Source organism: Meles meles, chromosome 10 (genome assembly GCF_922984935.1).
Source record: "Meles meles chromosome 10, mMelMel3.1 paternal haplotype, whole genome shotgun sequence".
Classification (NCBI taxonomy): Eukaryota; Metazoa; Chordata; class Mammalia; order Carnivora; family Mustelidae; genus Meles; species Meles meles.
Window position 1 is genome coordinate 69,919,354 of NC_060075.1, and position 16,780 is coordinate 69,936,133.

Below are 16,780 nucleotides of genomic sequence, written 5' to 3' on the forward strand. Positions count from 1 at the left end.
TACCTACGAAGGGAAAACAAAATACACACTACTGTGAGATTTAGATTTCTTTTTTCGTTTCTTTCTTTCTTTCTTTTTTTTTTTAATGACAGAAGGACTCAAAGCTCAGAAAGGTTTAGTACCTTTTGCAAATTATCTTTCCAATATAGTATCTCCTCCCAGAGTAATTAACACACATACCTCACTAGTGTGCCAAGGGTGGACAATAAAAGGTACATTATATCTCAGATACTCTATTGGGAATGCCAAGGGCTGATTTGCTGTTGTAAAGTTACACCTAGAGGAGAGAGAAATTTATCTTCCTTTAATTGGCTGTCTAAAGATAAGCAAATAGCCTAGGGTGATAAGATGACTACGCTCTGTGTGGCCAATCTAGTACAGAGGCTGATGGAGCAACACCATTGTCTTCAACACACTGCTTCTGGGTCTAGGACTAGAACTCCAGTTCTGGCCAGTTCCCCGCAGGAGAGGTAGAAAGAACATTGACGTGGCTGTTATTTTTAGTAATTTTACCCAGAAATTACATGCATACTGTGCTCTCACATCCCATTAACCTGAACCGAGGCAAATGGCCACAACTCTTGGGAGAAAGTGCAGAACACGTCTGTGGTGTGTTGCCGGGCACCTGTGGCTGGAAAGGAGAAAGGGGAGTATGGATAGTGGGGAGCAGTTAGCCATCTCTGACACAGATCATTACCAAAGGAATAAGAAAAAAAACAAAAAATCAGATGTGTTAAGCTAGAAGACTTTCTTTTACAGAAAAGTGCAGAGTATGGATTGGTGAAGATCTTGGGAGGAGGCATGGAAGCAAAACTTTTATAGGGGAAGCCAACCTATGGAATTGAACATAGTCAAATTTACAAAGTAAAGTGTCTTCAGAGAGGAAGCAGTGATGGTTCTAACAGAGAGAATTCGTTCTAACAGAGAATTCATTCTATGCTGGGTTGTCTTTTTTTCTGTGTGCTTTTAAGTCAGAACAAAAGGATTTGAGTCCCAGCTTCTTGGGACTCAAGAAGGACAAAAGGACTCAAAGTCCCAGACCTTGAGCAATTTGCCTAACTGCTCAAAGGCTCTATATTCTTAACTCTAAAGTAAGAGATAATAATGCTTCTTAGAGTATAGGAAATTATGTGAAATAATGAATGTAAAGTGTTTACAAGGAGTGTGGCTCTCGGTAAACTCTATACCTTAATAGCTATTACAATTACTGCTGGTACTACTTCTATTATTAAATTAGAGGAGAAAAAATTTCTCCAGCATTGACTACTTTTGCAGTAATCACACCGCAGCAGTGATATGAAATGATAACATTCTCTTGTAGTGATGGATATAGAAATGAAGATGCGGTTGGGGGGAGATCTGGAAAATATTCTAAAGAAAACTGCAGATAAGACTTTTTTTCCCTTGGAATTAGGCAATGGGGTTAAACGGAAAGAAGTTACAGCGTGGTTGGATGCAAATATCTTTAAAAAAAAGTTCTTCTCTTGATTGCTAAAATGGTACCGTTGTAGAAAATTTTAAACAAAGAAAAGTATAAAGAAGAAAATGAAAATCAGTTATAATCCTACCACCCAAAGAAACATGGTTAATTTGCTTCTATATATCTGGGGTTCCTGGGAGGCTCAGTGGGTTAAGCCTCTGCCTTTGGCCCAGGTCATGATCCCAGGGTCCTGGGATCGAGCCCCACATTGGGCTCTCTGCTCAGCGGGGAGTCTGCTTCTCCCTCAATCTCTCTGCCTGCTTCTCTGCCTACTTGTGATCTCTGTCTGTCAGATAAATAAATAAAATCTTAATTTGTTTCTATGTACCTTTTCTGGTACTTTGTGTATTAGCATGTACACATTGAAATTAAATTTTTTTAAGTAATTTTTCAGAAGCAACCAAATTTACTTAATTGACTTCCTATTCAGTGGATCCAGAAAGTAAAACTTCAGACTGACCTGGGCCTCTGAGTGTGTGTGTTTGTATGTTTGTGGCTGCATATACACACAGGTGGGGTTGAATTCCCCCCACCCCTGCGCATTACCAGTTGAGAACCACCATGGGACTAGAGACTAGGGATTCTTAACTTTTTTTGAGGTATTACTGACCCTTTTTTAAACCTGCTGAAAGCCAAGGATCCTTCTCATAGACAATTTCCCAGCTGAGCGTACAGATGACATTTTTGCATTGCATAGAATTTTGACAAGTTCACAGACTACAGAACCCATTTGTGGCTCCTTAGGAAGCCACAGGCCCAGGTGAAGAGCTCCCCCATTATGCCATGCGTGAGCATATATATGTGTATATCTTCTTGCCAAGGAACAGACTTTGCAGGTGTTCACGATTGCAGTTGTCTTTGCAAAGCGAAGTTCTTGGCATTTTTATTTTCTTCTGCTTTTCTCCACTATGATAGAGCCAGTGACACTGCAGGCAACCCGCCACAGGCAAACTCATGAATCAAAACCAAAACGGCTGCATAGATGCTGTTTGTTTTTGACAGCCTAGAAATAATCTTGGAGAAAGTCTTTGGAGAGGCCTTAAAGGGGAAGATTGGATTTTGTGGACTCAAAGAATGTGTCATGATTTGGCTTAATCTAAGCCATTTTTATTCCTCTTTTCTTGTGTTTGGGTCTATTATCTGTCTGCGGAATTTACACAGTGAGACCACTGGGAAGGTCTTGTGTCTAATTATTTGCTGTGCTGTGTGGAGTGGACTGCAGACAATCAATAAACAATCAATAGTAATTGTAGCCTGCTCAGAGACAAGCGTTAGAAGATTCAGCTGGCTTAGGTGCATGGTATTTTTCATTAATTTTCTTTTGCTGGTTGTTTTCTGTAGTTTAAAGCCTAAATTTAAAGATTAAATGGAAGGCTTTCTTTGCTCATGAGAACAAGCAGACATTGTTTTTTAAAGAGGGCATATATAATCCCAGGTGTTCTATCTCTGTTAATGAGAGAAATGTCTGTGTTTGCTTCAGATTGAACGAGCAGAGAAAGGGACAAGGATATTTGCATGGTTAAATGAGTATGAGCCCTTCTCTCTGAAAGTAATATTCCCCTGATGTCAATTACTTTTGTACAGACATCTGGATGTTTATCAGAAGAGTGTACAGATGTCAACTTTTCCTGTATTATAGCTGGAAATGTAGTGATTACTTGACTTTGATTTGAGTAAACATTAAATATCTAACATTTAAAGTCAGAGGTTCACTGCAGGAAGGGATTTGGACTGACGTGTATTCAAGAGAGTGGTAGGTTCCTTGGAAAAAATTAGAACCATTTCTAAAAATGCAGGCACCGACAAAGTAAACTAAGTCCCAGTTAGACCTAACAAATAACAGAATTTGAACGTGACATTTATCTATCTCTTGAACTTACAGAAGCTGGCGCAGATGATATTGACATACTTCCCAACGGTCTGGCTTTCCTTAGCGTGGTGAGTAGCTCCTTCGTTCACCAGTCTCAGTGGAGGAGGGACAGGAGTGTTTGATGAGGGCCTGCAGAGCAGTAATTTGTTCTTAAAATTCCTCACTTTCAAAAATATGTTCTTGAAGAAAAAAAAAAAGACAGTTTGAGCAGAATTTTGGAAAATGTCCTCAAGCTTATCTAAATGTAGAGATGAAAACATCTTTGCCCATTGATTAATTGCTCTTTATTCCCCACCGCATTGTACTAAAATATTCCAACGCAGTCTGTGTTTCAAAAGTTTTTATTAAAAAGCATACTTTGGGCATTCTTGTGGCTATTCCGTACTACATTATACTCTTTTACGTACAGCATCTATCTCTCCTTCCATTAGCTACTCAATTTTAAGCTCATATTCTTGCTGCTGTTGTTTATTTTCAAACAATATACCAACTTTCCCAGACCAAGCCTTTCTCTTTCTTTCTTTCTCCCCCTGAATCGCTTCTCGTCAAAGTCATCAACTGAATTTATTGCTACCCTTCGCTTTTGCCTTAATTCTTAGAAGCTGAAAAATAACCACTTCCCTGGGCATACATTGGGAAGACTAAAACTGATTGGCCCGCGTGCTGGCCTGCATCAGTCGCTGTCTAATTGGAAAACTGTGTGAGTGGGCGATGAGGAAGTTCTGACCACCTTTCTTCCGTGGCTTGGGCCCCCATGAGTGTCCTTGGCGTCATCACGGCTTCGGTTTTCCTGGAGGAAGGCGGCCTGTGATGATTCTGTTCCCGCTCAGCATCCATTATTTTCAGGCTCTAGATTTAGCTCTGACAAGCATAGGGTTGCTTTTGAAGAGTCACGGCACAAATAAAACAGTTGTTGGACCTCTGGGAAGGGTCAGAGAACTCGGCTTAGAGAATGAGGGTTAGGATACTGGTCAGGTTCCTGATAGTTTTTAGGTGGAACACTGAGCAGCTGGTTGTTACCACTGAGGGGAAAAAAAAGAAATATTGTGGGCTTTGGCAAGAACACTAAAATTTATGTTAAATTTTAAAAATGCAGTCTCAAAAGACAAGGTTATGTACTTACCTACACATAATGAGTAAAATGACATTTCTAGTATTTTAGGTTTGTTAGGAAGCACATGCTTACACGTGTCTATAGGCTTAGGAGAAAACACTGGGACTCCTTGTCAGAATCGTTCATAACTAGAGATGCAAAAATCCTGAGGAAAGTAGAAATCACTTGCTTTTTTTTTTCTCAAAAGAGGTATTTTCAGAGATTTTTGTAATCCAGAAATCACATGTTTCAAGATCTCAGCCCCCATAGGAATAAACCTGAATTGGGAGAACTGAGGTCTCCACGCACATAAATCTGTAGTCATTTCCACTGAGGGGCTCATGAGAGTCACAGTGATCTTATAGCCATGTCTGTACAATTTCCTCAGCTTTTTGGTCCTTCCTTGGTTATCTGTCTTTTTTTTTTTTTTTTTTTTTGAAATTTAGAAACAATCCCACTTACTGCTGATTTTTAAATTACTCAGCACTGTCTCTCCTGTTTCCCAGAATTCACTTCTTTCTAAACAAGTAATGGGTATCTCACGGCAGCTGTCTCTTCCTCTTCCACACGTGGTAGCTCATCTGACACATCTTCTTCTGTGGTTATGGGTATGAGGGTCAGCCCAAACCCTGCGTCCCACGACAGAAAATAGAATATAAGAAAGATTTAAATGGCAATAGGCGTGTACTTAACACCACTGAAAGGTATGCTTGAAATGGTGAAAGTGGTAAATTTTGGTATGTGTATTTTACTGAAAGTAAAAATAAATCAAACTTTTGAAAAGAGAAAAAACATGGTAGGGAGCATTAAAATAACCGTGAATAGTGATCACCATCTCTGGTAGAGCTTTCTTTCTTGAAGCCATGCTCTCGTTGATGGGACAGTGATATAATACAGAGATTATCAGCCTGTGAAGTGACCCTGCCATGTAGGGATAATGTAATTCCAGTTTATTCTGCTTACTGAGCCTACCAGCCTTGAAGTTTTATCATTTTGATAGATTTTTTAAAATTGGAGATAATTTCTATTATGTTCAACTTTGTGCATAAAGTGAGACTTAATTTTGGTATACTCTTTTAGATTTGCATAAAATAAGACTTAAAAGATCTCAAAGAGAAAAGACCTAGATTATTTTGGTGAGTCCTGAGAAAACATGAAATAAAGTGCAACCTTTCATTCCTGGTTGAAAGCTCCAAGAAAACTAGAAATGGAAGGTAATTTCTCTGAAACCTACAGCCAACGTCCTTCTTAGTGGTAAAACATTAGCCACCTTCCCATAAATGTTTAGAAAAGGAAGAAAATGCCCCCAAATATTATGACCATCAGTAATCTACTAGAGTTCTTTTTTTTTTTTTAAGATTTTATTTATTTATTTGACAGAGATCACAAGTAGGCAGAGAGGCAGGCAGACAGAGGCAGGCTCCCTGTTGAGCAGAGAGCCTGATCCCGGGCTTGATCCCAGAACCCTGGGATCATGACCTGATCCAAAGGCTGAGGCTTTAACCCACTGAGCCACCCAGGGGCCCCTCTACTAGAGTTCTTAATAACGCAGTAAAACAAGAAAGAGAAATACGAGGTGGGGAAAAAAGTCAAAACTGCCATAATTTTCAGACATCATCATTACCTGCTTTTTAGGCAATCCAAGACATTCAACCAGTAGACTGTGGTTGGATTCAAAACGAACATGTAGAACTCACTAGCTTTCCCATGCACAAGGAAGAACCAAGTAGGAGCTGTTAAGAGTCATAAAAATAAAAGTAATAATGTTCCATTCAGAGCAGCAACTTAATTCTCAAAATTTATACAGAAAAATCAATAAGCGAAAATATCTAAGACTAGTTTGTGACAATAAAACGATGGGGTGTGGGATATGGGGACGCGCCATAAATATAGTGGCTGTCATTAGAAATACAGCTATGGTAATTAAAGAGTAGTGTATTGGTACAGGAATAGGCCGGAGTCCCCAGACCAATCAGAATGCAGAGGGATCTTGTACGTGTACATGTACATAGAGGTGATATTGCAACCCGTGGGGAGGACAAAGTATATGCCAGGCACAGCTCCAGGCCTTGGGACCTAGCAGTGAGCGAAGGAGACAAAGTCCTGACTCTTGTTCCAGTGGGGTGAGGATGGATCTGTGTCAGATGCTCGCAGCACTTTAAGGAGAAGTAAAGGAAGGTGGGGCAGTGGAGAGGGAGAGCTGTGCTGAGGGTGTGGTCGGGCTTCCATTTCTGTGTGTCTATGTATGCATCTGTGCCAAATGGCAATGAGTGCCATTTGACACAGATATAAAGCAGCTGGGAGCCCTAGATCTTGGGGTGGGGTGGGGTGGGGAGCATTCCTAGGCAGAGGGAACAGTGTGTATAAAGGTGCTGAAGTGAGAATGAGCATTAGGAAGCCATGCGGCCAGTAGGAGATGAGGGCCGAGATCTGGAGTGTTTGGGGAGGGCAAGGTGCAGGAGGGTTAAGGCAGACCATACGGGGAACCCGAAGAACTTTCTCTTCATAATCTGAGTGAGATGGAGGTTTTTTGTTTTTTTTTTTCCATTTTATTTATTTTTTCAGCGTAACAGTATTCATTCTTTTTGCACAACACCCAGTGCTCCATGCAAAACGTGCCCTCCCCATTACCCACCACCTGTTCCCCCAACCTCCCACCCTTGACCCTTCAAAACCCTCAGGTTGCCCCAACCTCCCACCCCTGACCCTTCAAAACCCTCAGGTTGTTTTTCAGAGTCCATAGTCTCTTATGGTTCGCTTCCCCTCCCCAATGTCCATAGCCCGCTCCCCCTCTCCCAATCCCACCTCCCCCCAGGAACCCCCAGTTTGTTTTGTGAGATTAAGAGTCATTTATGGTTTGTCTCCCTCCCAATCCCATCTTGTTTCATTTATTCTTCTCCTATCCCCCTACCCCCCATGTTGCTTCTCCATATCCTCATATCAGGGAGATCATATGATAGTTGTCTTTCTCCGACTGACTTATTTCACTAAGCATGATACGCTCTAGTTCCATCCACGTTGTCGCAAATGGCAAGATTTCATTTCTTTTGATGGCTGCATAGTATTCCATTGTGTATATAGATGGAGTTTTTATCAGAGGCGTGACATCATCCGACTTAATTTGGATGCTGGTGGGAGACCAGTCTTCCATAGGGAAAGGTCAGAAAAAATCAAAAAGGACAATTAGTTGTGAGCCGTTGCCGTCATTGTGGGGGTGGTTTGGGTCAGGGCAGTCATGGCCAAAGTGGTGAGAAAGGTTCACATCCTTATGAAGGGATATATTTTTCAAGGTCAAGTCAACAGGATTTGCTGGTGGATTCGATCTGGGGTGTGAGGCAAGGAGGGGAGTCTTGACTTAATATCGTTCACCAAGACTTGAGCTCTGTAGGAGCGAAGGGCAGGCCAAGAGCTTGAGGGTCAACAACCCATGTGTAAACTTTCACTTCTTCCCACCCCCCCCCAACTCTGCTTGGTATCTCTCCGTCCACCAACCTTCTGGTTATCCCCTTAAGAGACCACATCCCTAGGCTTGTGCTTCGACTCAGAAAAATCAGTTCCCGTTCATCTCGCAGCGCGCCAGCCTCCAATTCCTATTTTTTTCTATCATCTCCTCTCTGCTTTCTTGCTGTTTGTAGCTGTAATGCCGCCACCTTTAACCAACATCTATTTATCATTTATTTATACAGCCCATTTTAGCCCATAAACACCTGTAGGCCTCTATATTTAACTCTTTCCTCTGTTTTGAAAAGGGTTTGAAATGTCCAGGACTCCACAGCTTTTCCCCAGATAAGCCTGGAGGGATACTAATGATGGATCTAAAAAAAGAAAACCCGAGGGCCCTGGAATTAAGAATCAGCCGTGGGTTCAATTTGGCTTCGTTCAATCCACATGGTATCAGTACCTTCATAGACAACGGTAAGGGCTGATGAGCTCCTCACATGGAGAAACTTCTCATGGTTTGCAAATGACTGTGGAAAATAGATTTGGATCATATCTATAGTAAGAGAAGAACAATTAACTCATGAATTACTACTGTATTCTTCATACAAATAAGTTGATCACTTGCCACTCCAGCTAGCAGCAACTTAGGCCACATTTGGAATTTCTAACAGTTAACACCTAGGAGAATGTTTAGATTTCATAACCTTTTTTCATATACCTATGATTATTGCATTTAAAAAGAGCTATGGTTCTGAATTAAACTATAAACAGATTATTCATGAATTCTGTATATGGAGTGGAAAACACTCTTTCTTAAAGGTCAGGGGACCGATGATCAGAAATAACGCCAGCCAGACAGTGATGGGAAAGACAGGGAAGAAGAATGATCTGTTAGGTCGCCTAACAGCTTATACATTCAACCTTTCCCGCCTGTGGTATTTAAATGTCAGTGTCTGCCCAGAGGTCCTGTGGTTCTGTCTTGTAAATTAACTCTGTTCTTTCATTTCTTTAGACGATACAGTTTATCTCTTCGTTGTAAACCACCCAGAATTCAAGAATACAGTGGAAATTTTTAAATTTGAAGAAGAAGAAAATTCCCTTTTGCATCTAAAAACAATCAAACATGAACTTCTTCCAAGGTACTCAGCCCTTTTGTTCGTTCTCCAGTCTGTCTCAGTCATTTCCATGTATTCCCCCATGATCGTCCTCTCAGCTTTGATAAGAGCTAAAATAAGTGTATGTAGACACATATGTAAAAACGTGTGTGTGTGTGTGTGTGTGGTTTCCTTGCAGAGCAGGGAAAGTCAGTTTCACTCATAATAACCAGTGTTCTCTGAGGACTCCCCTGAGAAATGATAAAACACTGGATTACAGGGGCGCTGCTCCTCAGGTCCATCTAGGGAATAGGAGACAAGCCTCCCTGTTTTTCCTGCTGTCACCTTCCATCTCAGATGACTCATCACCCCAACCATAATGCTTTGTCCTGCCAAGGAAGAGTAGCCTGCTCTAAATGCTGCTGGTGTGCTTTGTGTGGGACTACTACAGAGTGCTTCCACCGGGGTCATGGTAGCTGGGGGCTAATGGCCACACAGGGTTGGAGGGATTCGGACTGGAAGCTGGTCACTCTTCCTTCCAGAACATACCGCCGGTTGATAATGTGGCTAAAGGAGACTCATGTGTATCTCCTTGGCTTCGCTTGCATTAGCCTACTGCTTCTTTTAAGTTTGAACTTTGATGAATATTTTTAATTTCTCCATCCCTGTCTAGGGCTTCCGCATGTAACTTCCAATCGTTCTTCCCAAAAAATGCACTTCATAATAAATAGGAGCATAAATACTGTCCAGACAGCCTCTGTATCGTGGTCTCTTTTGGAAAGAGGGGACCCACCTTCCCCGTAGCTCTGTTTTTCACTGAACAAAGAAGAAAGCAGCTCTTTTAGAAAGTGTTGCATAGGGTAATTGGAATTTAAATTTAATAACGCCCTTGCCTAACTGGTTTTAAAAATGTAATTGTTTTTAGCATATAAATCTCTCATCCGAATCATTGTACTATGGCAATTTCATCATCCATCTCTCTGCACGTGTCTGTGGAGGGCCCGTTCATTCTCGGCAGGTCGTCTTTGTGAGTCAGGTAGAAATTGAACAGTCAACCTTAGTTTGACTAATAACCAAGCAGAGGAACTCGGGAAAATCTGGCAACTGAGTAAATGAAGGCTGGGTAAATGTTATTGACGGCCCGACCAGCCCAGCAGCCAGTGCGGCTCTAGCCAGCTCGGTACTCTAGATAGTCGTATCCTTTCATGTTATTGTTAAACCCGGCATTTCTGGCTCTCAAAAAACATAGCCTGTTGGCACGAAGTTCTTTTATTCTTTTATAATAGTCCTGCCGTAATTGCTAAATGACCTGTCTTCAGATTACCTGTTATCTTGCAAAATTGTTCTCTGAAAAATGATATTAAAGTAGATTACCTATGACCATAGCCGTGTGACTTTCAGCAGAGCTTTTCCTGGGAAACCTTGTACCAAAAATCTAAGGCACAGATTGTGTATGCCGTCCTTCCAGAGACTTAATCTTTAATATGGAGACCAACTGGCTGCTTCTTTTCTCTCACGGATTATTTTTTCTCTTTCAGTGTGAACGATATCATAGCTGTGGGACCAGCACATTTCTATGCCACCAATGACCACTATTTCTCTGATCCTTTCTTAAAGTATTTGGAAACATACTTGAACTTACACTGGGCAAATGTTGTTTACTACAGTCCAAATGAAGTTAAAGTGGTAGCAGAAGGATTCGATGCAGCAAATGGGATCAATATTTCACCTGATAAAAAGTATGACTCCTTATAAGAGTATCTTCTCTTCTCCTTAGTATTGGTGCTGGGTCAGATTCCTCACTTCACTGGTTTGTTCCAATGTAAAAAGCTTCCTTGATATTTTTTTGTCTATGACATATATATATATATATATATATATCTCGATGTGTGTATATATATGTATATATACACACATACATATATTATATACATTGATATATTTGTATTCAATATTAAATATATATAATGTTTATATGTAATATTTAATATATACTAAGCACATATATTATATATATTTACATACAATATCTACATATCATTGTAGAAATTAATTTTGTAAATGTGAATTTTTATGAACTGGGTTATTTACATATACCTATTAAAGGGTGAGGTAGGTGTTTCCTTTTAAATAAAGATATCTTTGTTTCATTGGCTGCATATTCTTGTATTATAGGGATGATCTTAAAGGAATTTAAACAATTCTCTGTTAATGGATGCATAGGTTGTTTTTCCTATATATATATATATTTTATGTATATATATAAAATGTATTTCTCATTTGCCACTGAAGCTTCTCCAGATATTTTTAAGGAATAGCTCCTGAAGGGAGCATCGCAGCATAACCCATCTTCAAGTTTTGGGATGATAAGACAGACCTGGGTGTGAATGCCGCCTGGGCGCGGGTTGACGGTGATGCTCTGAGCCCTGTCTGCACGTTTGTACAACTGTTTCTATAGAACAGATCCCTCAAAGTAGAACCACTTACTTGAGTGACCCCTTTAAATGGTAACTTTAATAGATATTGCCCAGTGGCCCCCTCTCCCAAATTATCCCACTGTTTGTCTACGTCCAACCATAGCATATAGAAAGGAAATTAAATTGTATTAACTTCCCTTTGTACTACCTTAGCACATTGAACAATTTAAACTCCTGCAAACATAACGTGAAGTAAATTTGGCATTCTTTGACAACTCAACGTCTTTTTTCATGACACAATTTCTTCTTTCTTGTTGATTATAGATGACGAATGTAGAATCATTTAAATTGTCTGTAACTCTCCTGCCAAATCTGTTTTTCTCCCCCAACTCTCATCTTTCAATTATGAGACTCAAACTTTCCAGCACCTGAGCTGCAAACAAGAATAATGAGAGAAGATTCAGCTCGAACTCCTCTTTTGCCCTCCCCAGCCACCCCAGGAACAAGCCGTCCTCGTCCCCCTTTCCTTTCCCGCTGACGCCTGCCCGCTTTAGGTTCTCACCCTCTCTGGCTAGAGTAGTAGACGGTAGTAGCCAACTTGTTTTCAGTCTGCTGACATTTTTTGCCTTGTTGCCAGTTCTGTCTTTCTGTATTCCATGAACCTTTAAGGCCCTCTGAAAGAGGGGGCCCAGCCAGCTTCTTCTTGGACTCCTCCTGCTGAGCCCTGCCCGGTGCAAAAGCAAATGCTCAGGACTTGTTGAATGGAACTGGCCGTTTGTTATTGTGCCACTTTGTTATTCTGCAAATTCAGTGGGACCCAACTGCTTATCAAATTGGGGCAAGCTAAAGGGTTGGACTTGCTTTAATAGGGGAGCTTCAACCTTCCTTTTTGACCCTTTTCATACTTTCCCTGCTTTAGACAAAGAACTCATTATTTTGCAAATATGCCTCTCTCTTTCTTGCCCCTGTGCCTTTGCTCACAAGTTTTTTTCTGCCTAGAAAGTGCTTTGTCCTCATTTCCTCAAATGCAGTCTCTCCTTCCATAGCAGCAGATGCCCCTCCTTTGTGAAGCCTTCTGTGTTCTCAGGAGTTAGGTATTTCTTCGGTCTCTAGGCCTGAACTCTTTCTCGTGTAACCAATCATGCTGTATTATTTGTTTCCTGTGTACAAACCAGTCTGATCATCCCAACGCACTAGAAACTCTGTAGGAGAAGGCTGCCTCTTCTTTATGTCCCTCACAATACTGAGCTCATGGCTTCACACATGATAATTGCTCAATAGAACTGTTGCCATGGAACGGTCAATTCAATGAGTAAAATTACCGTAAAGTAGTCCATTACTTCACCCAGCTTAGATGTAGGCAGATTGCTCTAAATAGATTATCTTTTACTCTGAAAATTCTCAATATGGTAATAAATATTTTATTAAGAATGAATGATTATTAATAAATAATAAAGTGTGTTCTGTTCACTACTGTGTATTTCTGTGTGAACATGATACCTAGAAATATCAAATTATATCGTGGAATATGTAAACTTTTTTTTGGAAGCCAGACATTTGTTTTGTTGTCCTTTCGGTGGCAAATATCACAGACTTTATATTCAAAATAATGTTCTATATTACTTTCCCCCTTAACAAACCTCTTGAGAAATCACTTAACAATTCTGTGATTGTTTGTAGCAACAATGAATTGATCTTGAAAGCTTGCTTTTTAAATAAAAATTGACCTTTATCAAGCATTCCTTGAGGGCCCATCATTGATTAACTTCTTGGCAGGTTATTAAGACTTATTCTTCCATATGGCATTAATGAAGGTTTATATTGGCTTGGAGCTCTAACCAGTGTGTCCTTTCTGTGAAGGTACATCTATGTTGCTGATATCCTGGCTCACGAAATTCATGTTTTGGAAAGACACCCTAATATGAATTTAACTCAGTTGAAGGTAAAATACTTATTTTCTTATAGCAAGTAGACCTTAACGTATTAAACTTGGTAATTTTGTAGTTACACTGTATCATCACAGTACTTCCCTTAGAACAGAATATGATGCCAGGGTTGCTATTCTGGGTTTTTAAATATTACTTCTCTACAACAGGCTAAGCCTCCTGTCCCCAGCCTTCACGAGGACTGACTGATGACATACAGCAGAGGGTTGGGAGTCATATTTGCATCAGATTTAGAGCCCATTCCATGACGTACTGATGGTACCCAATGAATTCCAATAAGAATTTTCACAATTGAAAAGACTAATAGATGAATTCTGAAATGAAGATTTATGCACATTGTCAGCTCTTTCAATAATAAATGAAGGTAGAAATTGGGTTCCACACCATTATTATTTTCTTCCTGCTTGACAACACATATTTTAGATTGATTAAGAATTTCCTATTTTGCTTCAAATGAGTTCCTTGAGCTAACTGATCATTGTGCATCTTTTAAAGGAAAAGGAGTTCATTTTTTAGAGACATTGATCATCACCCTCACTCTCTTAATTTCAGGGAAGATGAAAAGCGGCCCTAACCCAGTTTATTAAATTTAGTTTACGCCATATTGGTGTTAAAAGGGTGGAAGCCGGGAGCTAGCTGTGTGTAATTTTCCCATGTGTTGAGAGGCAAGAATGCTTAGTCCTAAATTATTTAATCAAGTTTCTCAAGTCATTTAGATATTGACATTTTTTCATTTGGAAGGTACTCAAGTTGGATACACTGGTGGACAATTTGTCTATCGATCCTTCCTCGGGGGACATCTTGGTAGGCTGTCATCCTAATGGCCAGAAGCTCTTCATTTATGACCCGAACAATCCTCCGTCATCAGAGGTTTTTCTTTTTCTTTTTTTTTTTGACCTTCATTTTTCAACTTTAATTGTTCAAGTCCTTTTCAACTAATAACACAGTAAACTGTCACAGGGATGGTTTGTTTAGTCATTTTAAACCAACAATGCGATAAACTTATGCAGTGATTTTGTAAGTGCTTTAAGCCAATAATTGGCAGAATTTCACTCATTCAAATACTTTTAGAAAGATAATCTTTTGATGTATTAAATTACGGTGGAAACTAGTCAAAAGCCATTTTCTATAAAGACATGTACCCTCCTTGTGTGGTAGACTGGCAGTGTTTTTAAATACCTGGCTTATTGTCAGCTCCCTACATGACATGACTTCTGTTCGAGCTAGCATAGTGTGGAAGTATTTCCATTAACGCTCAATTACTATAATAACCCGAAATCCTGGGTTGGCATGCAGTAGTAGCTAGATGGTTGAAGAAAGTACTTTCTTTGAAGGCTTAAAAAAGTACTTTCATTTAAACATTAAAAAGATTGGTAACTGCTGTTTTCAACAGCATGTCCTCTGAATCATTGCGTTGTTGTGGAAGACAGGGATTATTGGTGATTGAGTGACATGAGTGTATGGTGGTTCGGTGTTAATCTTTTGTATCCCCTGAATAGGTTCTCCGCATCCAGAATATTCTGTCTGAGAAGCCTACTGTGACTACAGTTTACGCCAACAACGGGTCTGTTCTCCAGGGAAGTTCTGTAGCCTCAGTGTATGACAGGAAGCTGCTCATAGGCACTCTGTATCACAGAGCCCTGTATTGTGAACTCTGAATTGTACTTCCGGTATGCAAGTGTGCTAACTTCTTTTAACACTTACTTTTCTACGAGTTGCTAACTGTGTGGGAATTTAACCGGCAAAATGGGCCCAGGAATGTAGGACCTGTGTAGTTAATTTTATTTCGGTAAGGAAAAGCCCCTTCAGTCCTGATAGCACTTTTAACATAAAAGGCAAAGGGACAGTTTTTAAAATATGTGGCGTGAAGGAGAGAGAAGACAGCTGCCTCCAGTAAAGAGGATTCACTGAACAAAAGGAACCTCATCTCTGCCTTCCAACTGCCAGAGCGTGCATTCCACTGAAACAGGGTACACTGCATTTCCTGAAAATGTGAGTGACCTCAGCTCCAACAGTGTGACCACTGTGAGTGTTCAGAACTACTGCTAGGTAACACGTGGATGTTTCGTACTTACATCTTTGTTTACTGTTCATGTGTTGGAGTTCTATTAAAGGCTAACTAAAAATCCAAATTTGGCCTGTTGCTTCATTCTCAAGGCATGCCCTGAGGAGGGGAATGGGAAAGCAGGCCCCTTCCTCATGGGGTTCTCCTTGGGATGGGCAGGCATGGGAACCTGAATTTCTTTCACTGAATGCTGAATGTAAATGAGCTCTTTATTTGAATAAAACGGAACAAAGCATCAGCTAAATACAGCAACTCCAGTTCTCCGAGTATGGAGTGTTCCCCTCTGCTCTCTTCCTTAATGGCAGCCCACCTTGCCTACCAAGAGGAGATAAAAGGTTGGACCTGGCGGGTCGTGCCACCTCCCCATTGAACACAACCATGAACTTCATCGGGAGAAATGAAGTCAGCTATCCGGGAAGGTTAGTCCTAGCAATGCTGGGATCAGGGCGAAAGGTGTCTGCCTCCCATAGGAGAGTTCTTTCCACTCATTAAATGTCCTGTAAAACCATCTTAAGCCCTGAGGAAAGACTTGCGTGTGTTTCTCTCCATTGTAACTTACCAAGGCATTTCGCTTCTTATACTTTTGGCATCATTATCAGGACAATATTTGCCAGTTCCTTAAATTTGCCAGTTAATGCATGAAAAATGGCACATTCATTATCTCATGGAGTCCTAATTACAATCCCGAGGGAGTAGGTATTGATAGTACAAACTGTTAACATTTCACAGATGTTCAAGGTCACACACCTAGTGAGGGGCTCCCCACCTAGTTCTGATGCCATGGGCTGAAAGTTCACCCCCACGAAGGCACTGCCGTGGAGTTAATGAGGTCTCCTAATTTACTAGTTCACCTATTGTAGAGTTTCTTCTGTTTTCTTAGGTATCAATTTGAGTTCCTTCTTCCGATGAATCCTTTAATGACTTTCAAATGTAAACTGCAGAACGGTTCTTCACCTTGGCCACTGTCGACTTGACCTGTGTTTTTATTTACATTTTAAAATAGGCTCTGACTAATGTCTATTGGAGCTCTTTCATGCTAAAATGATTACTGTTTTTTGCTGTTTTCCTTGTCCATAGGAAAAAATATGTCACAGACGAATAAAGCAAGATTAAATATTAGTCCCCAGAGATCCAAATCCAAGAAGCGTATTAGATATTGGATGATAATAGTGACTATCTAAAGACCTACATTCATGAAAAGTAGCAGAATACAGTAGGTATAAAGTAAACTTGTTTTCTATTGCATTTATTAGAAATTTTATTTGAACAAAAGTAAGTATAATTTTAATGAGCTCAGGTATTAGTTTAGTTATCTTAGAAATACAAAAAGAATTTTTAAAATACTTTTGGCCTCTATGGGTCAGGGATTTTGTT

General features: G+C 40.2%; 1 protein-coding gene across 1 annotated transcript in view; it reads left to right on the forward strand.

Moving 5' to 3' along the window:
• PON2 (paraoxonase 2) overlaps nt 1-15,473 on the forward strand; it is a 28,669-nt gene extending 13,196 nt beyond the window's left edge. The window contains exons 3-9 of the mRNA XM_046020131.1: nt 3,363-3,418; nt 8,193-8,358; nt 8,897-9,023; nt 10,517-10,717; nt 13,256-13,337; nt 14,083-14,211; nt 14,841-15,473. Coding sequence (XP_045876087.1) covers nt 3,363-3,418; nt 8,193-8,358; nt 8,897-9,023; nt 10,517-10,717; nt 13,256-13,337; nt 14,083-14,211; nt 14,841-14,999 — 920 coding nt within the window. The 3' untranslated portion in view covers nt 15,000-15,473. The remainder of the gene's footprint in view (nt 1-3,362; nt 3,419-8,192; nt 8,359-8,896; nt 9,024-10,516; nt 10,718-13,255; nt 13,338-14,082; nt 14,212-14,840) is intronic.
• The last annotated feature ends 1,307 nt before the right edge of the window (nt 15,474-16,780 follow it).